At 35.3% G+C, this 24,940-nt stretch overlaps 5 protein-coding genes across 6 annotated transcripts; 3 read left to right on the top strand and 2 right to left on the bottom strand.

Annotated features, from left to right (window-relative positions):
- On the top strand, window positions 6,805-8,482 carry LOC105167473. The gene is made up of 5 exons (XM_011087218.2): window positions 6,805-6,975; window positions 7,059-7,111; window positions 7,561-7,737; window positions 7,852-7,932; window positions 8,053-8,482. The coding sequence occupies exons 1-5, from the start codon at window positions 6,910-6,912 to the stop codon at window positions 8,213-8,215; spliced, it is 540 nt and encodes a 179-aa protein (XP_011085520.1). The 5' UTR covers window positions 6,805-6,909; the 3' UTR covers window positions 8,216-8,482.
- Window positions 9,672-11,826, top strand: LOC105167472 (protein JINGUBANG). Its single transcript, XM_011087217.2, has one exon. The coding sequence runs from the start codon at window positions 9,948-9,950 to the stop codon at window positions 11,391-11,393; it is 1,446 nt and encodes a 481-aa protein (XP_011085519.1). The 5' UTR covers window positions 9,672-9,947; the 3' UTR covers window positions 11,394-11,826.
- Window positions 11,970-16,451, bottom strand: LOC105167469 (protein root UVB sensitive 4). Of its 2 annotated transcripts, XM_011087213.2 has the most exons (10): window positions 15,834-16,451; window positions 15,057-15,203; window positions 14,669-14,815; window positions 14,319-14,381; window positions 14,172-14,248; window positions 13,757-13,862; window positions 13,185-13,287; window positions 12,938-13,086; window positions 12,755-12,820; window positions 11,970-12,306 (listed from the first exon to the last, which is right to left on the bottom strand). In XM_011087213.2, exons 1-10 carry the CDS (start codon window positions 16,332-16,334, stop codon window positions 12,067-12,069), a joined length of 1,599 nt encoding a protein of 532 aa, XP_011085515.1. In that variant the 5' UTR covers window positions 16,335-16,451; the 3' UTR covers window positions 11,970-12,066. The 2 variants fall into 2 exon arrangements, with proteins under 2 accessions (XP_011085515.1, XP_020551737.1); XM_020696078.1 differs by lacking the exon at window positions 14,669-14,815.
- LOC105167470 (extra-large guanine nucleotide-binding protein 1-like) lies at window positions 16,500-23,933 on the top strand. The gene is made up of 8 exons (XM_011087214.2): window positions 16,500-17,144; window positions 17,236-17,373; window positions 17,453-17,557; window positions 17,634-17,798; window positions 18,719-18,899; window positions 19,426-19,673; window positions 21,317-21,465; window positions 22,034-23,933. The coding sequence occupies exons 1-8, from the start codon at window positions 16,515-16,517 to the stop codon at window positions 22,608-22,610; spliced, it is 2,193 nt and encodes a 730-aa protein (XP_011085516.1). The 5' UTR covers window positions 16,500-16,514; the 3' UTR covers window positions 22,611-23,933.
- Window positions 22,693-23,836, bottom strand: LOC105167471 (B3 domain-containing protein REM5-like). Its single transcript, XM_011087216.2, has 4 exons — window positions 23,696-23,836; window positions 23,326-23,620; window positions 23,135-23,241; window positions 22,693-23,038 (listed from the first exon to the last, which is right to left on the bottom strand). Exons 1-4 carry the CDS (start codon window positions 23,759-23,761, stop codon window positions 22,718-22,720), a joined length of 789 nt encoding a protein of 262 aa, XP_011085518.1. The 5' UTR covers window positions 23,762-23,836; the 3' UTR covers window positions 22,693-22,717.

Below are 24,940 nucleotides of genomic sequence, written 5' to 3'. Positions count from 1 at the left end.
TTTCAAACACTGTGGATAGCGTGTTACGTGGTACAACTATGTATTAGGCATATTTTTCAGATTTAATGAACTATTTTTAATATACTTATAAATAATAGAAGTTGACGGAGAATTTTCTTTTAAATTATTCAAAAAAATAATAAGTAACATTTAAGTTTATTTTTCACTATTTTATTCATTTATAGAGATTTATTTTTATTAGAATTGCATTGAAATTTCAATTATAGTTTTATCCCAATGCAATGTTAGGTTATTGACGTTTGTGGTTGAACAATATGGAGTTGTTCCATCTAAGCAACGTGTGATGGGTCAACAACTTTATATCATCAATTCTAGTATTTAAATTTCAAACTCATTAAAAAAAAAAAAATTGGGGCTCAACTCGAAATAAATGAAATTATAATTAACCATAGCTATAATCAATTACGTTTGCAAAAAATATATAAAATCACTAAGTTGAGGATCAAAATTCAAGTATTTTCATTTGAAAACGATCAAATGTCTTGCGTTTATTTAATTTTATACTAAATAATTGGTAGTCAATGTAAATATTTAGGTAAAGAACTCCTTTATCCTTAGTACAAGGTTTTATTGCCAGATGTCCTGGAGGATCTGCATGTTTCTCAAGCATGTTTGGATTGAAGTGATCGACTCACCCAATCCCAGCAAAACGTGAAGACCACCATTAATGTATGTATACGTGACGCATATCTAGATATTCCAAATATTGGCTGAATGATTTGACGACAACTATAAATTTGTCCGTAATATTATTCTTTGATTCTGTCGTTGTATTAATAGTTCGTGACCTATTGATTCTGTCATCCGCCTCAAATGACTTGATTGTCAAAGTGTTTTCATCAGGATGCTCTTTAGTGGCTGATCATTGTGTCGTAGGTTGTTTGTCACAAAGAACGAATCAACAGCTAAGTTGAGCGACAGCGTACCTGCACGACCATCCACCACGATCAGTAATAAACTATATATATAAAATTATTAATGTTTAATGATTAGCTTCATTTTTTATTGATATGATGTAATATATAGAAAATAAATAATATATACATATATATATAGCTATGGACTTCATTTAGTAAAATTATAGTCTACTTAAAAATATAATTTTAGACCAAATAATTGGTATATTTTTGTTATCTACATCGTAGTCAATGTCTCCACACGTCATGGCAGCCTAAATCTGGTTGAGTCCAACGTTATGGAGTAAAAAAAGGGGTCGAAAAGAAAATTGAATGAGTTTGAGGACAAAAGCAGAATTTGTTGACAAGTGTTCACTTGACATAATCAAAAGTAGCACATTGTTTTTCCACTAAGGATCAGCGGTCATGTTCAAACACGCAAAATATATGAATTTTCAAGACCCCAACTCCATACATATCTTGTAAGAGACCAAGAAATTGTGTGGGATCATGCCACCTTGCAATAAAATAGTTTTATATATATATATATATATATATGTAAATTTTGGTATTACATCTTTGATATGAGTAGAAATGGCAATTGGCCTGGTAAATTTGGGACTCCGACTCGAACCCACCCTGTTTGGGGCGGGATTGGGAATACAGGTCTTGTCCTGAATCCGCTCTGAACTTGTCCCGATCCCATTCTGGGTAATAGATTTTGTATTTTTTAATATCTATTTTTAACATATAATATAAGAAAGACAAAAAATAAAATATTAGTTGATAAGAAATTAATAATTTAGATGAGTAGATGAACATATTTTTTTGTCTTATATAATTCATTTTAAATTAAAAATTATAGGGATAATTATACTTTCCTCCTCTAAGGTTTGATATAATTACACATAGATCCACTGTGGTTTGAAAAATTACATCTAGCACTCCTGAAGTTTGTTTCCGTCTAACAAATAAGTCTCTTCATTGGTCAAAGTTAATCAAATTTGCTGATGTTAACCTAAAAATTGAAAGAAAAAATATATATACATTTACCCGATTGACTTATAGCAGGTAAAATAAATTTACCCTAATATGTCTTCACGCGTTAATGCATGTAAGGAGGTATATCTTCACCGTTATAAGGGTAGTTTAGTCCAAAAAAAATTATTTAACCTGCAATAAGTCAGTTTTAAGTTAATCAAGGGTAAATACCAACACATTAATTTTTTTTTTTTGTTATATCAATAAATTCAGTGAATTTTGACTAACGAATAACTTATTTGTTAGATGGAAGCAAATATCGGGGGTGCTAGATGTAATTTTCCAAATCATAGGGGGTTTACGTGTAATTACACAAAACTTAATTTAGGGGAGGGTAGCGTCATTATCTCAAAATTTATTAAGATATTTAAATCTAAACTGATATTATTTATTAAAAAAATAAAATATTAGTTGAACGTACTCTTTGTAATATATAATTCATTATAAATCATAAAATGATATTACTGGATAAGAAAATTAATTATTTAGATGAACGTATTTGTTGTCTTATACAATTCATTTCAAATTAATAACTATATTAAGGTATTTAAATCTAAATTGCTATTATTTCTAAAAAAATAAAATATTAGTTGAACGTACTCTTTGTAATATATAATTCATTATAAATCATAAAATGATATTACTTTGATAAGAAAATTAAGTATTTAGATGAACGTATTTGTTGTCTTATATAATTCTTTTTAGATTGAAAACTATATTAAGGTATTTAAATCTAAATAAATATTATTTATTAAAAAATAAAATATTAATTGAATGTATTCTTTGTATAATATAATTCATTATAAATCGTAAAATGATATTACTTGATAATCGTAAAATGAAATTACTTGATGAGAAAATTAATAATTTAGTTAAATCATGGAAGAATATTAATTTCTTGTATCTAAAAAATGGAAGGAGTACAAAAAAATATTGATAATTTACAATTATATTTCTTTATTTCCATTTTGATTTGGTGGGGCGGGTCAAGGCGGGGAGCGGAGTGGGGTGAAATGAACCGGGGCGGGTCTCGGGGCCCCGTTGCCATATCTAGATATGAGCCCCCAAGAAATATTATTAAAAAAAATGCCCCACTAATGAAGAAATGACAGGACAATCCAAAATTCAAATATTCGCGTGTTTTAATTCGATTTAAGTCGACTCAATTGATATCATCACATACATAAGTTTTAAAATTCATTCTAGATTTATGGAATTCAATATTACATGTTATAAGTCCAATCAATCAATTATAGTATAAGTACTCCAATAGCCCACTCGGGATTTTGAACCTACTCTATTTTTAATAATTTGGAACGATCATATTAATTTCAGAACATAAAGACTGTTACTGGGGTTTACCTAGTACTCTTTATCTATTATAATCTTTTCGTTTGGACTTGAAAACGAGGATACTTTAATTGTATGATTATCCGATGGGAATAATCTGTGAATGGAATTGAAGGGATATTGTGAACTCATTTACACACATATACTTGGTATAAATTAGGTCTAAAAAACACTGATTCCATTGAGAATACCCATTCATACAAACGGACTATTCCATCATTTCTCCACTGTCTAGTCTTTTTCCAAGGCTCAAAAAGCCATTGACTCAATAAAATTGCAAGGAATGGCAGCTCAATAGCTGGCCTGCTCAGTGCTCACTTATCAACCTTGGACTCACCTAAAAGCCCAATTGAAAACAGTTCACCTAATGGTCCAATTGGAGACCATCCAGCTAATGTTATCACGCCCACTTGAGTGCCTAGTTGAGTTTTACCTACTTGAAGCCTCACTCCAATGCCCATTTGACAGCTTACCTGAGGTTACCCAACTGGAGGCCATCTGCCCTAATTTCAAAATTTATTTGAAAGTCAATGAATCATGCAATCCCTATAGGTCCAACAATCTATCTATTTTGGAGCAAATCTACAAGTAACCTTTTAGGGCTGGTTTACTTTGAATGATGAAATTAAATTAATGATGAATTAAATATGGAATGAAATAAAATTATAATATTATATATTTTATTTACTTGTATCGATATAATTTGGAATTAGACTATTTTTAGACTTATTTGTAGTATTTATTTGGAATAAAATAAGTGATAATTTATCAATTTCCAATATTACCATCCCATTATACGTAAGGACGATTTGGAATTTGAGTTCTGAGCCCATGCATATAAGCCTCGAGGGAATATATCCGACTAGATTGAGTGTGATTCATATCAGGCATTTATTAAGACCTATAACAGACTTGTGGATTAATAGTGGGCCATAATATTTGCAAGTAAATGAGTTATAAAATCGGATATCTTAGGATATTTGGTTTAATCACTTGAACATAGTCTTAATACACTAGTAATATACACATGTATTGCATGTGAGGTGCAGTTTTTAATTTTTTAATATTAATTTTTTTCTCCATTTATAATAATGTATTAATATAAGATAAATATATATTTATTAGGAATTTAAATATAAAATATTTTGAATTTTTTTTTAATTTTTTAATTTCACGGTGCTTTCAATACTTTGTGTACTCTGCTTTTAACATTATATTTATATGTATGTAGGCCCTTTTAAAACAAATCATTCTAGAAGTTGTTCGTGTGTGTATATATATATTGATTTTTCAAGAAAAATTAAAAAAAAAATCTTATCACTTCAATAAATTTAAAATTTAAAAATACTAAATAATATATATTGTGGAATATGGAGATGAGATCCACTTCTGCATTGACTCAGTACAGAATTGATTATTCATGATAATAATATCATGAGGTCAATCAACTTTTATATTACTTTATTACAAGATTGTCTGAGTTTATTATTTTCAATTGATATATTTATTAATTTAAGATATTATCAAAATTAAGTTTTAGATAATAATATTATTAATGTACATAAATGCCACTAAAACTAACATAATTATGAGGATAATTTTGGTGAATTAAAAAGTATTTAAAAAAAAACCTTTAAGCACATTCATACTTTTAGCATTAATAAATACAAGTTACATCCTTAAACTATGTCATCCTCATCAATTATACTTTTAAATTAATGCCTTCACCTATTTTTATTTTTGAGATAATTCCTCTAAATTAAATCTAATTGAACAAAAATATTCTTGTTTATTAATAATATGATATATTCACTTTAATGCCTCTATAGTAAAATATGTCAAACAATTCGACTTCAAATTTTATTCAACCACGTCGTCGATAATTACTCCATAATTTTAAATTAACCAATAAAAATACATTTTAGCATATTAAAATTTTATCCATACCAATTCCCATGGTATTTAGGGAATATGCTCTCTACCAATTTTCAAAACAATTATCTTAATAGGTATGAGCTGAGTCCAGGTCTAATATAAAACTATTAGATATCGAATTGAGGTAATAACTATCGCAATAGTTTTGGGTTTAGATTACCCACTCATTAACAGGCCTAGCATGTTGGACCCAAGATTAAGTTAAAAGATTATTTAGAATTACTATTGAAAAAGTAATTATCTCATTAATTCATTGTCAGATTACCTCACTTGACAATTAGGCATAAAAAACAGCAAACTTGATGGATACTAACAATTTTTTATATCATTAAAATTACATCCCGTGTAATGACACAAACACAGGTAAGAAATTTATAAATTTATATTAATCCAAACTTACTATCATTGATATTGATGCCCCTTAAAAGTATTGGATCAAACCTACAAGCTAGGTATATTAGCCCAACCGAATAAGAGCCCAACTGACCCTCTAGCAGGACGGCTAAAGTCCACTAGCAGGGCGAAAGCCCACAGGTCCACCTACTGCCTTGCTGGATTAGTAGGCCCAAGAAATAAGCTCATATCAGCCAGACACGTCATCATACAGTTGGGAGGACACGTAATGTAGCTTGCCAACACTTTTATATACATCACTCTAAAATATCTTCAGGTGGCTCCAAGTAAATCGAGTATAAATGAACTGAAAAGTCCATGAGTAACTAATTCCTGAAAAAATAAGCGATTTGACAGGATTTTGTCCAACTCACATATCTCAACCGATACTTATCCAAATTATCAACAGTTTGTTGAGTGTATAGCCAACTCAAATAGCTCTCCAATGACGTATAGAACTCAGTATTTGATTTCATATCCGACTCTATACAAGCCTATAAATAGAGGTCTTGTATAGATTTCTGGTAACATCAAACAACATTACACTTATTCTCAAACTCTTATTTTCTTGCACTATTATCTCTCGATTTTTGAGGTATTTTAAGCTCCATGAATATTATCACTCTCACATCATGTCTTACGATTATTCTCACTTTATTTCAAGTTTTTTTTCTTCTTTAATCCGTTACTGACTTAAGCATAGGAGTGCTAATATTTATTTTGCAGGACTAGTCCTTCGATAATTTTAAGATTTTCTTAAAAATCCTTCGACCCTTTGGTGTGGCCTAATTTTTAGTACGCATCAGATGTTATCAATATGTGTACAAAACTTCAATACAGATACTTATACAGTCAAATTTAGAAGAATTATCTTGTACTTAATTAATTTATAAGTTCTTATTAATTTATTAATAATATAATTGAATAAAATTTGAAGTCAAATATATTGATATGTTTTCCTATAGAGGGTACAAATTAAATAAGAGAATTATTTTGTACTTAATGAATTTATAATTTGGTCAAGGTATTTTTCGTTATTTTTAAAGATTATCTCAAAATTATTATTATTTTTTCGGGGGGTGGGGGAGTGGTGTGGGCTCAAGTGAAGATTTCTTTAATTTAAGGGGTAGTTGATGGAGATGGGATACTTTTAGGGGCGTGAAACGTATTTAACCATACTTCTATGAATAGAAAAGCCCTAACCCTAAAACCCTGAAATTCTTTGTTCGGATATCAATTGAACCCGAAGGCGAAGGCTTTTACCAATTTCAGAATGGGTTCGTCTGACAGAGAAGTGGACAGTGAGTCCGATGCTCCCGAGGAGGTCACTTTCCAAGAGGTTTGCTCAATTCTCAGCTGCGAAACAATTTTTTTTATATATATATATTTGAAAAAATTGGATTGCGGTTCTAAAATTTTCAGGGTATGCAACAAGATGAAGAGATAGGAAAAGTCCAAAGAGAAAATAAGGCCAGGTGTGGATTTTATTTTTATTGTTTGTTTGATCAAAATGGAGAGGTACTGCTTTTGATAGTAGGTTTATGATGTGTTGCATAATCAACTCTGTTCGTGTACATTGAGCTTGAATTTTTTCATTTTTACCCTGGTAAGTATGGGATATATGTGGTTTTATTGCTGGTGGGAAGTTTCTAGGATTATTAATTTAGACTGGAGAATGATTGTTGTTTGTGATTGATTCTTGGCATCTGTGGTTGTCGTTATATGTAATTTAAACTGTTTGAAGCCTGAAGATGTTTAACAACTTTGGAGTTTTCGATTTGGGAATTCGGCATCTATTTCAGAAAAGAACCAATGCCTGATTTTCCATAAAATGTTGTCTGCTACTTTTGGTTGCCAACTACACTTTACGTCGGATATTGTTGAGATCCCACATAGTGTGTAACACAGAATACACACCTTTTAGGGTAGTTCGTGAGGAGAAAGAACGTCGGAGGAAGTGGGCACAAAAGTTGACGGCAAGGTCTTTGCCGAAAGAAGAAAGCAGAATAGATGAAGAAGCAACTGAAACACATGAAGAGTCTCAGGCTAACAAAGGAATGCTACCAGATGAAATTGTCAAAATTCTTGCAGAACGTGAGAAGTATGGTTAATTACTTTGTATGGCATCCTTTCTTGCATTGTGCATGTTTGTACACACCAGCATCATGTTGTTACAATGGAGGGAGCTCTTAACATAGAGGCGCTTCATCTGCAGAAAAGTTTTCACATCGGACTCCGAGGACGAGAAAGTTGAGAAGAAGCCTGCTACAAAAAAGAGAAAGTCAAAAAAATCAGGGTTAATTCATCTCTCTCTCTCTCTCTCTCATGCACATGAGACTCATTGATGTCTGTACCGGTTTTGAAATTAGAATTGTCTTATAAACTAAACCTCAACATGTTTCTGTTTCATTGACAGGTTAGAACCTGTTATCTTGAAGGACATACCACCTCCTCAGTGTGTGCAAAATTCACTGGAATTTTTGAAGAGAAGAAAAATGCAGGTTCCGAGATCTTCTGCAGTTTTGAACAATTCAAACCAAGCACTCCGCCTCCTGTCAACATCTGGCTTGTTAAAGTAAGACTGGAGGGAAATTGCAATGGACTACTTGAAATACTCACAATCTCATTTTGATACGACTAGTTGCATTTGTTGGCTCTTAAATCTTTACCTTGGTTGAAGTTTTAGAAATTTAGTGGCATTTGAATGAGATATAAACCATTATATACGTCTTGTATGTTCTACAATAACTTAGCGTATATGAGGATGCCTTCTCTGGAATTTCTTCCTTGTTCTTAATCTAACTTTGCATTGATACAATCCTTTTGGGATGACTTCGCTTCCGACTGATGATATAATCTGGGATAAAAGTAGCATGTCCCCCTGATGATTTTCTTGTCTGCTCTTGCATGCTGTCGTATATTCTCTTCCTGACATAGTTCATCCGATAATTCATATGATGTTCTGTTGGATTACCATTGTAGTTTTTGTTTTGCCTCATTAAATTTATCATCCAGAGAGGAGACACCAAGTGCATGCTTTATGTCACATTCTTGAACATGTGATATATAGAAGTCTAATTGACTTTTGACTTGCCTCTGTTCCTGATGGAACTTCTTTCGTAATGAAATGATTGACAGAATCGCAATTTCATCCAAAAGAATATGGTGAATTCATGTGAATTAAGGGCTGAAATTATAACACGCAGTAGATTTAGAAACCAATTAAGAATTTCCAAATTATAAACTTTGTATAGAGAAAAGGTGTATGGAAAACAAGGGGAGTTGCGGAAACCATTCGCCGGGAGATTGTCTTCAGCCAACAACGAATAAGATTATCCACACAAGTAAGATTCAGTCTCAAGCTGAGTAGGAATTTATGACTCAATCAGGTTGAAAAGTTCAACGTTGTCTCATTGTCCGTGTACGCGCACAGGATAAAAGTGTGATCTTGTTCAAGACCCGCATGCTTTTTCCACGCCAACGTAAGGTTCACATGCTCCATTGTTTAGACAACCTCATCTTTTGACACTTTCCTCTTCAAAATGATCCGCCCAGTACGAGCATATTCGAACTAAGATGAATTATTAATTCCATACAACATATAACTTTCTCTTGTTTTATATTTATTGCTTTTGTCTCCTTTCAAGGCGCAGAACAAAATTTATACATATATATATATATATATTGATAAGAAATTGTATTAAAAGGAGAAAGTCAATACCACGATAAAGAAAGTCAGTAATAGAAAATTAAATTGGATTTTCTATTTCAAATCTTGTTACATCTTCCGACCTATTTAATATATAAATATCACGTGTATAGAAATTTTGTTTGAATGTATTTATGTTAAATAAAGTAAAAGATGGACCATGATTTGAAATAGAAAATCTTATTTGAGATCAAGCATTCTACTCGTTAGCACATAGATAAATATTCATATTTGTCTTAATTACGGAAAAAAATATTAAACGGTGTGAATGATGTCATGTCAGCATGATACATATTTTGGTGAAGGGGTATATTTTTTCAAATTAAACACCCATGTTGAATATTGATTACTTCCGCAATCTGCATAGCAACTGTGTCTCGTGCTCAATATCTTAATACCTTTGTTTACATGAGGAAAACTATCTATATCAGCCATCCTTTCATCGGTTCGTCCTCTCTTCTCTCTCTCTCTCTCTCTCGCTTTCTCTCTTCCCCGTTCATTCCCTTTCGTTGTCTTGGAATTCAATCTCTCTCTTGATTCGATAATCCTTTCTTCATTATCTCATCAGCATAGAATAAACCAGATTCCTGATCATCCAACTGATGAAGAATTCAGGCACCGGCTATCATAACATGATGCTGGCAGATTCCGACGCCCTGAGGAGACAAACATTGGGCAGCATATTGCAGTCCGACGGCGATGACTCCTTCCGCTTCAGCAACACGTCGGAGAACAGCCCCGGCAGCCGCGATCGGCAGTCGACGCCGCGCACCTCAGTGACTAGCTCCACGTACTCGTCCTCACCGTTGGACCAATCGCCTAGGTCGCTTTCGATCCCATCGGTGGACCTACCCTCTACGCCATTGTCGCAATCCCCATGGTCCTCTGAGGTATTGCCGGAATCCTATTCTTACACGGGCTTGGTGGGGTCCCTTGTGCGTGAAGAAGGCCACATTTATTCGTTGGCAGCTTCCGGGGATTTGCTGTACACGGGGTCAGAGAGCAGGAACATCAGGGTGTGGAAGAACCAGAAAGAATTCTCCAGCTTCAAATCTAATTCCGGGTTGGTTAAGGCCATTGTAATCGCCGATGAGTTGATATTCTCCGGACATCAGGATGGAAAAATTCGGATCTGGAAAGTGTCGCGGAAAGACCCAAGCCTTCACAAGCGCATAGGCTCATTGCCAACTTTCAAAGCTAAGGTAAAAAGCTCGTTGAATCCCAGCCACTATGTTGAGGTGAAGAAGCATCGCAACGCGATTTGGATCAAACACACAGATGCAATTTCGAGTCTCAGCTTGAGCGAGGACAAATCCCTGTTATACTCAGCTTCTTGGGATAGGACGTTTAAAGTCTGGAGAATCTCCGATTCCAAGTGCCTGGAATCTATCAACTCACACGATGATGCCGTAAATTCGATCGTTACTGGCTTTGACGGACTGGTGTTCACCGGCTCGGCCGACGGAAGTGTCAAAGTGTGGCAAAGACAAATAGAAGAAAAGGGCACAAAGCATATCCTTTCACAAACGTTGTTAAAGCAAGAATGTGCTGTAACAGCTCTGGCCATCAACCCTTCTGCTACAGTTTTGTATTGTGGGTCGTCAGACGGGCAAGTTAACTTCTGGGAACGCGACGACAAGTTTCTGTCGCACGGTGGAGTTTTAAGGGGCCACAAGCTTGCAGTTTTGTGCTTAGCCACGGTGGGGAATTTAGTTCTAAGTGGATCGGCTGATAATAATATCTGTGTGTGGAGAAAGGAAGGAGGAGAACATGTCAGTTTGTCCGTCCTGATTGGCCACCGTGGGCCTGTGAAATGCTTGGCTGTGGAAGAGAAGGAAGCCCATTGGCAAGGAGATGATAGGCAGTATATTGTGTATAGCGGCAGCACCGACAAGTCGGTGAAGATATGGAGGGTGGCGGAACAGGCGCCGCCAACAGGACCACCACCAGCGCAGCAGCATCAGCATCAGCATCAGCAGGTAGATACAACGCATGGGCGGGTTTCTCTTTGGTCCAGAGCTTCCCCGCTCAAGATAGTAATAGGATGAGCCCCGATGGTGCAAGTAGTAAAGAGGAATTGTGCATGGGAATTGGCAAGAAATCAGTTTGCCAGTCCATCGTCATATACTAATCCATATATGATTAACTTAGTAGGTATATGATATGCTTGAACTCGGTCAATAGGAAAGGAAGATTTGGATTTGCAGTACATAAATATTCTTTGAATTCCTGATTCTTGAAACTCTATACTGATATTAGATAAATTTTTATATCATTCAGCATTGTGGTACTGTTCCAAGTGGATTATAAAGTGAAATGCTGCTGATATCAACGTATATAATATTGAACCCATTGGGTATTACCTGAGTAGTTGGTGTCTCATGGTGTCTAAAATTACCGTAACAGATACTACGAAGATTTGGTTTGAAATAGAAAAACTCCATTCATTTAACCATCATTTTGCAGTAGGTGAGATCAGTTGAACATGCAGTTAGCAAGATTTCTGAACATTTCTTGTCCTGAGGCCTAAGAAATAAATTACAAGAATGAGTCTCTACATGAGACAGCGGAACAAGAACACCATCGCTCTCCTTTTGGAGGAAACTTTATTTTTTTCAATCAAATAAGATTTTTGAACAGCTGAAAACTTTTCTACCAACACTGGCTTCAGTTGCCTGTGTAAGAAACTATGATAGCAAAACACTAGAAAACATACTGACCTCAGTCAGCCACAAAATTATATCGTGCTTGCTCTTGTGAGCTCAAAAGAATGTTTCTGCACACCCACCCCAATCCCGACATCTTGTCAATAAACAGACCAAGATCGATTGTTGCAGATTTCTTGCTTTCTTCCATCAATGTAAACCATTCCCTTAGAAGAGAACCTGAGTCGTCGCAAGCTTCTAAAGCCTTATCCCAACTGCTCTTATCAAGTAGGAGGCCGTTGCGAATGTAACATGCCTAGGAGTTTCACAAAATCATCACAAATCTTAGGTATAAGCCAAGAAAGCACAAGAGTCTCGAACATTCAACGGTTGTGTATTTTATTAGGGTAAGTTTTACGGGTATGACACTGACATCTCTTGACATTTAGGTATATTAAAAAAGACTTCAGTTTTGAAAAATTATCTTGCGCCCTTTTGCTAACATGTTTTTACTTTGAATATTTGATGGGCAGAAAGGAATCTGTAATAAAGATATAACTGCAGGGGTCATCAGCGAAATCTTCAAAAACGAAGGAAACTTTTTTGTAATATTCCTGAATTTCTAGGACATCTATGTAATTATTATCTCTAAATTTTATTTAGTGGAAAATTTCTTACTTCATTTTTCATTTCCAAGCATGACACTAGATAACTTTCTTGCTTTCAAGAGAACAAGATTGATAGATAGTAGAAAGACGATTCACCTGCAATAAACCCGTGATAACATCTGAAGTTCTGGCTCCTTCCCGAAGACAGAGAAGGATTCCGTGCTGCAATTGGGCCAAAAATGTAGCATGAGAAGAGGTGAACTAAAACTGATGGCAGAATGACGAGAAATTCAATTACAATGAAACATGACAGCATAAAAGCATTATCGAAACACGTACATCCCTTATTCCGGATCCACTATTGGAGCTCTCCATGCAAATGAAGTAGAAATCATCATCTTTTAAAGATTTCAACGTCATCAAAGATAGCTTTGGAATTTTTCTCTTGGGAATCAAGCAACCAATTCTAATGGGCAGCAGCTCCCTGCCTAATCCAAAACTCACTTAGGAGTTGTATCTAATGGTAAGGCAGTTCAAAGGGAAAATTCATATTCACTGTGGATCAAAAGCGGGACGAAAGCCTTACCTTTACTCCATAAAAAATTAATATCTTCCCTTTTACTCACTTCAGCTGGTGATGGGATGCATCCTTGCTGAATCCAGATGTTTATTATTAACTCAAGCCTATCCTGGACAAGAAAGTGTAAAAAAGAGGTGGTTGATTGGTGCTTAATAGCAATACATATCATAGACGAGGTTAAGACACTTCTTTTCCACTTTGGAAATAAAGATGTAAAGTGACAAGTTTGTTATTACTATATCATGCTAGAATGATGTGGCATAGATCGTGATCTCGTGTACCAGAGGATCACTGCAGAGGTTGAAAGTTGAAAAGGTAATATAATTAAGGTAGTGAACTGAAAGCCACGAAGTAATAACCACAAACCAAACTGCTATCCTAATAAAATGATTAGGATATTACAGCAAGAAGGACTATATATAAATCAGCATACCCTTTTGTAGATGGCTGTCTAAAATTGGCAATACATGTATGCATTGCACAAAATGTGGAAATATTAAGTAAACTATGAGAACTCACAAGACATGGAGTTTTAAACAAAATTGGGGATGGAACTTCCTGCAATATAAAGGACTAACCTTAGTTAATGTTTGCAGATGAACATGTTTTAGCCCTTGATAAATCCCAAAAAGGTCAATAGCAGAGAAGATTGGATACACAACAAATGGTAGAGCTGCCAATAACCTTTCACACCACAGAGAAGTCAGAAATCATAAAGCAAGCTTAATAATCCATAAGCCTATTTTACCAGAAAATAAAATCCTAATTTTAATCATTTCATGCTCCAACCAATCATCACAGTTCATATAATCCATTACAGCAAAATGATTGCAGAATCAACAATTACGACAATAATTGCATGTTTATGTACAAGGATATGCAGTAAGAATTCATTTTCAGAGAGAAGCTGCATATGTATTTACAATCATAGACAGTAATGGAGAATGCAAGGACAGTGGCAATAGTTGTGAATGTCAGGACAGGAGCAGAAACCTTTGATTGTTTCTAAACAAAATGTTGAAGGTAGCAGCAAGCAGAAGACCGACATTGTCAAAGCAGACTGTTTGTATCTGAAACATAAACCAAGAATTAGTTCAAGATATTTGTTATAATACTTGAATATTTCACATAATCTCACACCTGGGCCTTTGCAGACACTTCACCAAGATTATCCGCGATGGCAAAGCTTCTGTGAACAGCAGACTGGCAACATGATAAATTGAATTTTCCATCACCATGTACGGAACTGGTTGTCACAAATTTTGCAGGAAAGAAAATGGTTGGCATACTCAAGTTTCCAAAATTTCACTAACTGAAGCAACTAAATCAGGTACTTGTTTTGATTAGGTAAATGCCATGATAGTTTCAAGGAAGCGTAGGGATCTAAATATTGAATGTTCACCCATTCGATTTTCTAGATAGTTCTAACTAATGAAGTATCATAGAAAACTAGTCTCTATAACATAGAATGCAGATATGCTGAAACTTACACCAGTTGCTAAGTAGCAAGCAAGGCTTATTTGCTTGGCAATGTTGGCTATTGTGGCAAGAAGCAGAAAGTATTTGGGAAAGACAGGAGTCAACAACTCAACTCCGATGCTCAAACTGAACAGAACAGAGGTTGCAAACCTAACTCTCTTCAATCGACAAACAAAAATGTCAGCATTTCCTCATAAGAAATTAAAAATATTCAAGTGAAAGAAAGAAATTCTTAAAGAATTTATGTTGAAGGAAGCAGGAATTTTATAGCAGTTCCAGTTGAGAAAATTCGTTATTCACCAGTACTTGGTTTGAGAAAGTAAAGAAGTAGGACTATATAATTACCAATCAATTTCAACCAGATAGGTGTTGCCACCTCTTCTGGAGGGCCAGAAGTACCTTGAGATTGGTATCAAAAGATGAAGCAAGGCTAGCAGTGTAGATGCACCTGCTCAGCCGCCCAAGCCCATCCTTCAAAACCCAATTCAGGGCAGCAGCTGATGGGAGTGAACGAGAATAGCCAATTCCTATTGCCCGAAACATTGCCTAATATGACAATTCAAACATCAGAGCTCATGCTTAGTTTACTGAGAAAAATTTGAAAACATAAAGGGATTAGAAGAATCAGTTAGTAATCCTAACCTCAACAGTGCCAACATGAAAACACATGCACAAATCTTATGTATATAATTGACTAATCTCAAAATAATTCCAGCAAACAACAAGGAAGGGCGAATCGTTTAAGTTGAAAACAGGATTCTTATTTAATCCAAGGATAAAAAGTTACCCATCAACTACTGATAGAAGAAATTATAAAGCAACAATAATCACCAAACAGTTGATACAATTATTGTGAGAAAATCATCAAATGAATCCAACAACTTGAAAATCTAGAAGCTTTAATGCAGAAGTGTACAAAGTATGAACTGGCGTTGCGAGAACATGAAGAGCAGGATTAAGTCTCAATCCAGATATCCTTATTGAATAAACTCTAGCACATTCAGTTGCACCATTTTTATAATAAAACTGGCTGAACCTTAAGAGTCACCCATGGCGGCGTTCAATGTTCTTGTAAATTTACCCAAACTTAATCCAAAAACTTGAACTTTGTTACTGCGCGTTACCAGAAGTTTTAACCCCAAACCGAGCGAAGAAGAAACATATAAAAGTCAGTACCTGAGTAGCAAGAACCTGAAGAGCGGAGCTGAAAACTCTATGCAAGAACTTCCATTTCACATACTCCAAATAATTCCCGCCCACTTCCCTTGGTAGAAAAAAATTCCTTACAGCAGCCCCACACACCCTACCCAATTTCCTCATCCCATCTTCATAATCAAGAGAAAAATCCCACAAAGAAAACGCATTACTACCATCAACAGAGACCAATTTCAACTCCTTCCCATCCCAAAAGCACCTTGAAACCGTGCCCGAGTGGCGTATCACAACAGGGAGATTGAAATTTTTTGGATTTTTGTCGTTGAGGTTGGTGGGTTTTAACTTTTCTTCCTCTTGATATTCATGGCTGAAGTTGAAGGAGGTATTCAAGGAGCTTGATAGAGCTAAGGATTTAAGAGAGGTTTTGGGTTTGATGTGTTTGGTGATTTCGACGGGGTCGTATCTTAGAGCCCATGTGGGATACAATTGTGAATGTGAAGGTGTTTGTATTGTTAATTTCATCACGACTACTGACAATGGTATGAACTCTGAACTCTGTGTATGTGTGTGTGTTTGTGGTGTTATTTCTATGGAAAGTGTGCAGGTGTATGCCCTAGTAAGATGAAGAGAATGGTACGAACAAGGGTTGTAATAGTCATTTTCTCAATCTTTTGGCATAAAATAAGAGAGCGTGATGACTGAATGGATTACAACTTCTTTGTTCTTTTCTTGGTCTACTCTTACGCGTCATTCGTCAACTGTCCTAATCCTAGAATTGCTCTGCAAAAATGTGGATCTTACGCAGACGGGTCTTGTTGGTTCTGTCATGCCAGGATTCGTAAGATCTCACAAGACTTTGGGAAGTTACAGTGGGCAAGAGATATTATCAATATCATGTCGAGGATCGTCTACGACAACTGGGAGAGGCTTGTTGTAGCCACGCTCCGAAGAGAGCAGCTTTGGGAACTTTTTCATGCCCACTCCAGGACTCCAAGCGTCAGCTCCAGCGGATCGGGTTTCAGCTTCTCTTCGCCGCTTCTGGAATTGCCGTTCGACTTTTCAAGTTCAAGTTCTTGGTATCAACAGAATTCAGTTCGTGAAACACATATCCGGGGCTATAAGGCTAATGATTTGGAAGTTGCGGCCCTTGCGGGTATAATCAAGGCTGAAAAATCACCTGAAGTCAGACAATTGGCGCCTGGAGACATTTTTGTTAATGGTAAGGCTCTTACTAGCAGAGAGCTAGCGATGTTGCAGAGTTGCCGATATCCGCCAAAAAAGTTGACTCCAGGAAACTATTGGTATGACAGAGTCTCAGGTTTATGGGGGAAGGTAATATGCATTTGCTTTTTACAAGTTATGCTGTTAGATTTGGATGTCAATTCCCTAATTTGATGGAATCTGCTGGTATGGACTTTAACAGCAAGGACGCAAGCCTTCACAGATGATTAGCGCCCAGTTGGATATAGCCGGCCGCCTTGAACAGCATGCTAGCAATGGGAACACGCTAGTTTTTGTAAATGGTCGGGAAATCACCAGAGTGGAGCTGCGTATGTTAAAGGTGGAGACTTGTAGAAAGCTGGCATCAAGCTGAGATTGTTTTCTCATTCCTTGTTAACTTTATTGTCTGTGCTTAGCAGTTCGCTGGTGTCAGATGTCACCCAGATCTACGTTTGTGGATGTATGAAGATGGTTTATACCAAGAAGAGGGAACAAATGTGATAAGAGGGAATATCTGGGGGAAGGTGGGGTTCTTGTTAAAACTATGAGTTCCTTTCACTCTGCCATCCCCACTATTCATTCAGTGATTTCAATGTTCAGGTGGGAGTGAAGCTACTGTGTTCGATGCTCTCTCTGCCATTCCCTCCCAAATCCTCGTATACTCCTGGAGAGTCGTCTGTGCCTGACCACTTTGAGCAGGGGGCTATTCAGAAGATTCTTCTGATTGGATGTAGAGGATCTGGGACAAGCACCATTTTTAAGCAGGTTTGTTGGCAAAATTTTGGTCTCTGCGGTAGACATCCTTAGTTGTTAAAGATTATGTTTTGGTTATTTGATGGAAGAGGAAGATCACTTTTTCTGCATCCACCTTAAGATACTCTAATGCTTTCAGAGTTGCCATGTTGGTACAGGTGTTTTTGTTGCACTTAGAACCACCAAAATGTTGTGCCCCTAACAGTGCATGTTTTTTCTTTTTGGCATTCATCCGGGCTCATCCTTGATTTGATTCTGCAGCATTAGATCAAGAATCTGATCCACAAAATATAGAACTTTCATCCAAACAGGATTCAATTTTTACCTAAGATAAATGCTGTCTAAAAAGAGATCTACGGAAGCATTTTAAGCGATCTTTTTTCATCTCCAGCTTTTGACTAATGCTGAATCGTGGGTCTTGAGGAATCCATGTTTAATATGTTCATGAAAACACATTCTCCTAAGCATGGATAGAGATGTGGATTGATTCGAAATTACCTCAAATGCAGCTATATGCTTACTGACTCTAGACTATCGTGAAATTTCAGCTGGAAAACATGACAGTGAGAGATGAAAAAGATTACCCTAGACTACTGAAGTCCACAGCCATGCATACGGATTGTCAGGCCTCTCACATTGTTCTCTACACTATTGCAAGTTCCTGCTAGTTACATACCCACTACATGCTTGTTTACTTGTGTTCTAATAGTTAGTTGTGGATTTTTAGTGCGATTATCTTCTTCAAGAAAGCATAACCTTCTTACATGCTGACAGCCACCCCAAGATTCTACTATACATGTAATATTTTCTCTAATTGTTGACTATAGAGCAAATATGTGGCTCACTCTGGTGGTGTTTCTGCTTTTTCATTATGTTGTCCTGGTGATGGTTGATTGGTTGTCCTATTAATCAAATTCAATATCATTTTGCAGGCCATATTTCTTTACACAGATCAAACTTCTTTGCTTGATGAGTTTGAACACATCAAATTGTTAATACAGAGCAACTTATACCACTATATGAGTATACTTCTTGAGGGCCGTGAACATTTTGAAGAAGAAAATTTGAACGAATCAAGAAGAAACAAATCTGCTGATAGACAGGGCTTTGCAGGTACAAGTGAATGTTATATATTCTTTTTCAGAATAATCGAGCATATGATGGCAGGGAGATGATTGACAGAAACTGCTCCTCTGGATGATTACAAAAACTAAGGAGTTGCATACATAATCTTGAGAACCGGTTAATTTTCCTGAAAATGAAATGCAGCTTCCTCAAGTACAACCTTTTTTCCGCATGGTTGTAAACTTTATAAGCTCCACATATATGTTGATAAGGCAACCTTTTAACTTGAATGAAGTTCTGTCCACGTTCATTATGCAGTTTACAGAATTTGTACAATTTTGTACCTGAAATAGAACGAGGAACATGTCTAAGAAACACAATTACAACCTAATATAGTTTTCCACATAAGTTGATGGCTTACTATTGTATATTTCAATAGCCAGGATGATTTAATCTGTTTTTGTTTATTTTTCATTTTGCTGATAAATAATCGTTGCTTCTAAGTAGGCTTGTGTTAGAGGTTTACATTTAGAGTGAAAGAGTGCTGAACTTGTTTCTTCTGGTTGATAAACAGGAGATGCAGATGCAGATGCCAGTGATGAAAAATGTATATATTCCTTTAGTCCGAGAATGAAAGCGTTATCTGATTGGCTTCTCTATATCAAGGCATCAACTAGTTCGGATGTCTTTTCAGCTGCTTTCATCGAGTCGTCTGCACCACTGCTTAAGGAATTGTGGAGTGATCCTGCAACTCAGCAAACATTCAGCCGGAGAAGTGAACTAAAGGAGCTGTCTACTGCCGCCAATTATTTCCTAAACCGAGTAAGAAGATAATTCATCTGTCATACCATTTGCTGCTTAACATGAAACGGAAAATGATTTTCTTACCATCATAACTTATTCCCCGCTGCTCTCTATGCATCATAACTTAATCAAGCCATCACTCAAATTATACGTAGATATGAAAAAGACAGACTATAACTCATCTGTACCTAGTAAATGTAATATGATAATTTTCATACACCGGATCATACTCTGAATCATAATTAGTATGGATAATTACTTTACACCCCCTCATCTATTGTCCGTTTGCACAAACCATCTATGTCTTTTCAAAAATTGCAGAAACCACCCCTGACAACTTTTAAACCCAAAAATGCACTCGCTCAAACTTTAATTTAATTTTTCAATGACAGAAAGCTCTCAAGGGTGTTTTTTAATTACCAAAAGGTAGACGGGATGTCATAGTAATGTTTATGAGAATGAATAATATGGCCTCATATATTTTTTTTATTATTTATACTAATTTTTAATTTAAATTTAAATTATTTTATTAGCTTTCTTTTATTGAATCTGTATATAAAAGTACACCCCTTAATAATTGAAATATTAAATTGTTTAATCAATATATTAATAAAAATTAGTTACTAGCTTATAAATTCAAATTAAAAAATTATCACACTTGTATAAATTATTTTAAATTCTTAAAATTAAAAGATTTATTTTTCTATTTTTGTTTATAACTAAACTGTATTAAAATTAATAAATTGTACATATATGTATGTATGTTTGAACAATATAAATATTTATATAATTGGACATATATATATATATTCATATATTTATACATACATGTTTTGATGGCGAACGATGGCGGAGGTGGGTGAAAGGCGCAAGTGGGTATGTTTGAACAATATAAATATGTATATAATTGGACATATATATATATATTCATATATTTATACATACATGTTTTGATGGCGAACGATGGCGGAGGTGGGTGAAAGGCATGGCGCAAGTGGGGCGAGACCGTAGGCCACATGGGGCAGTGCAAGCAAGGGCGTAGGCAGGAGTTGAGGGTGGGCATAGCGGTAGGGTTGGGAAGCAAGAATAATTTTTTTAAAAAAAAATTAATTTAAATTATTATTTATTAATTTTTAATAAAACTTAATTATAAATAAATTAAGGGTAAATTACCTTTTATTTTAATAATTTCAAAAATTTATAAAAGTATGATAATTAATTTAAACTTATAATCTAATAACTAATTTTATTAATTTAATATTTTAATTATTAAAAAGTGTAGATTTATATAAAGATTCAATTAAAAAAAGTTAATAAAATAATTTAAATTAAAATTAAAAATTAGTATAAATAATAAAAAAATATACAGGGTCATATTATTCATCTCCATAAACATTCCTTTGATACCCCCTCTACCTTTACCTTTTGGTAATTACAAAATACCCATGATGGCATTTTGGTCACTGAAAAATTAAAGTAAATTAAAATTTGATCGAGTCAACAGGGGCATTTTTTGTTTTTAAAGGCTGCCAAGGATGATTTCTGTAATTTTTTAAAAGGGAGGGGTGAATCTGTAAAAAAGACAATAGATGAGGGGTGTAAATGTAATTATCCCTAATTAGTATTTATCCTTAGATTGCTCAAACTTTTTCTTTCTCCAGGCAGTTGATATACTTAAACCAGATTATGACCCTTCCAAGGACATCCTATATGCTGAAGGATTTCCTTCATCACCTTCTTACTTGGACTTCTCATTCCCACCCCCACACAATGACGAGTATTACAGTGGGGATAAGCTACATTTTACAAGGTGAGTCTACTAATTACTCTGGTATTTCTATTGCAATTTGTCTTTCCGGACATAATCTTCGCCTGTGACTATATGCTCATCATTCCAAGAGGTTTGTTTGTGTCCGTGACCGTATGCTCATCATCATCTGCTGTTATTTTGTGCATAGAGTAGAATGTATTGTACTTCTAATCTTCATGACAACTTTCTTGCTATCCATAGACGTTAACACATATTGATTTTATATAAACAAATGTTGTCTTGTGAAGATTAAGATGAGCTTATCCTGTCTCAGGTTCTTTTAGTTCTGAGACACGAAGAGGGTGTTTGAAATAGCTTCTGCTTTTATGATGGGAATAAGTTAAAAAGAAATCGTTAGTTCTGTAATAGTAAAAATTGAAAGTGTTTGAAAATAGTGTGAAGAACGAAAAAAAAAGTTGAAGTTGGAGTGTTTCAGAAAAAACACAATTAAAAAACACTCTTGAAAAATTATTGTTAGCCAAAAGGTGATAAGCACAGAAGTTATTGCAAACGTCCCTTAAATAATGATATTCTCTGACATTTTGGGCCTTGCCCTGTTGTTCTTCAGATATCAGCTTATTAGATCAACGTCAAATAGAGTTGACGACCATAACGAGTTGCTTGAGAAGTTTGAAGATGTTGAGATGGTTGTCTTCTGTGTTTCGTTAAGTGATTATGATGAGTTTGTCATCGACGAAAATGGAGTCTCAGTCAACAAGATGATGCATGATAGGAAGTGCTTTGAGAGCATGGTTACAAATCCGCTCTTTGATCAGACACCGTTTCTTCTCCTACTAACAAAATATGACTTGTTTGAGCAAAAGATAGAACATTTTCCTCTGGATAAATGTGATTGGTTCAATGATTTTCTTCCTGTTAGATCAGCTTACAGTGATCGCAGGGTGGGTGCATCCGATGCCGAAAAGGGATTTTATTATATATCCGTTAAGTTCAAGGATCTCTACAATAATCTAACCGGTCGGAAAAAGTTGTACGTCGCAAAAGTGGCCTGTTTGGAACAGGAGAGCACAGATGCAGCACTTAGATATGCAAGGGAAGTTTTGGAGTGGGAAGAAGAGACGAGCAAATACTACGATACAGATTACTTCAGCGAGGATAGTTTTTACTCAGAGGAAGACAGCTGAGCAGAATTCTGATTGAATGATGAACATAATCTCTGGATTTTCATCCAGTACAACATCAGATATGAAAACATTTGTGCAATAACTTGTGTGTGCGTTGTGAAGGGCAACTACAAACGCCTGCTGAGCTGCGGCCTGCCAAGGTTTTTGTTGAAAGCCCTAAAAAGTTCTCCTTTTCCTCTATTTTTGAGCACTTTCACTTGGAACAGATCATCATCATCAGAACCCGGAACGGATTCAAGTGAAATGATACTTCCAACAAATAGTTTCTGTGCTGCCAAGAATTCATTCCACCCGGTGGAAGTTTGAATCCTATGAGGTCTTTCCCTGGTGAATAATGTTACCGGCCATTTCCTCCCTCTTGGATCCCGCAACGTTATCTTGCTCTTCCTCCGTAATCCAGTTTTGGCAGCAAAAGCAGCTGGAAAGAACTGAAAATGCCCAAGAGATTTTGAAACAAACAAGTCAGAAGTGTGGAAAAGTTGAATATTGATTCATTTGAACATGATGGTTCAGAAAGTATTCACCAGATGGTATGTACTGTATCTCCTCAACTGGACAGAAAACCTTGGAATTTCACTGGTCTTGTCACAGCTATCTCCACTCCCGCATTCCTGTTTTACAGGGAAATTCCCTGGAAAATGGACATGTTCACCTGCTCAAAAGATTGTAAAACATTTTCCAACCATGAAGAACATATCAGAGTTCTGAGTCTTACAGTAAATCCCAGGTTCTTGGATGCCATCAACATCGGAGGAAGGATACCACTTGTCACAACCATCCATGGAAAAGATTGCAACTCTGAATGTCGATCTTCCGACAAAATAAAAAACAAGAAAATCTCCTTCTTCAAGTTGGTTTCCCTTCAAAAATTCAGGCCAACCTCCTATGAAACAGTGCCTCTCATTTACCTGTTCGATCTTCACCGCCCAAGATTCCTGAGATTCAGTTACTAGGCAGACTTTTCCATGCAGCATGTCTTTGTGTCTTCTTGCAAATTCAACTGGTATTGACTGCAATACAACACAACACAAACATAACAACAATATCTGGAAATCAAATCAACTTGCCATTTTTCTGAGACTTACGAGTTGGGTCGAAAAGTCACCGATGAGGGGTTTGAAGAAGCTCGGCCGGTTGAGAGAACTATTCATCTCTGTACACTATTGTCTGATTCTTGAATGTTTGAAGAGAAACTAACTGAAACATGCGGGCTTTAGATGTCTGAAACTTCTTGCATTGTTGTATTTGTAGAGGAGGAGATACTAAACGACTTTTGTTTGTCTTTTGCTAATCAATGTACTCTGTCTTTCAAGATGCCTGAAATCTCTCTCTCTCCAGTGTGTTGATATCCATTTCAACGTCACATGTCCGTACGAGTTCTTTAAGGTAAAAGGTATAAAATTCAAGCTGGTGCAGAAATGAGGCTTTCTTCTTGAGTTTCTTTAACAAATTTGCTGTAGACAACTGACAAGTTTAAGTGTGAAACTGTCTCTTCAATAATTTTGGCTTCTGCGACTCAAATGGTAAAAGTAGTGCAAGAAATTTGAATCGTAAAAGCCGGAGAAGGGAGCAATTGGAACTTGGGGGAAGAGAGAAGGTGAGAAGTCGGTGGGGTGAAATAATGTTTGGACCGTTTCCCCACAAGCAGCATTTAATAATTTGTTATTTTTTATTTTTTAAATTTTTATATTTTAATAAATTGGTTGTTAATTTTTAACAGAACTGAACTTTCAATTTATTCTTGTTACAAGATATAGGAAATTAATTATAATATTTTTTATAAATAAACTGTTGAGTTTATTTTAGTGTGTTTCTTGTTAAATTTTGTTGAAAATTGTTGTTAATGGTATGAAATTGACTTCAAACATGTTAATATTTCTTATTTGAATATATTTTGCCTTTTAGCTTAATTAATTAAAATATAATATTTTCAATCTGGTCCAATCAGTTAAACTGAAATGGTATATGAAATGATAATACTTACAGTGTTTCCTTCTCCTAATATATAAACCATCTTTTATTAGCAACCTAATTACTTGACTGATTTGATCGTTGGAGTGAACCCAACACTTTGCATTTCATTACTTCTGGAGCTCTGCTTGTATAATATTGTGGTCCACATGGAACAAGAAATCTCTTGCATTAGTCACAAGACAGATACCTAACAACATCCATATCATTTCTTTTCTTTTTCTGGGGGTGAAATTTTCTTATTGTTGACGTAATTGCATGTAATTTTCTAGATGGGTTCTTCAATTTGCTAAAGGACAGAAAATTAAACAGTATTACCAACTTTTTATTAGAAAATGGAAGTCATTTTCTTTTTAATC

This window comes from Sesamum indicum, linkage group LG8, assembly GCF_000512975.1.
Source record: "Sesamum indicum cultivar Zhongzhi No. 13 linkage group LG8, S_indicum_v1.0, whole genome shotgun sequence".
Lineage (NCBI taxonomy): Eukaryota > Viridiplantae > Streptophyta > Magnoliopsida > Lamiales > Pedaliaceae > Sesamum > Sesamum indicum.
This window is presented reverse-complemented; position numbering and strand designations above follow the sequence as displayed.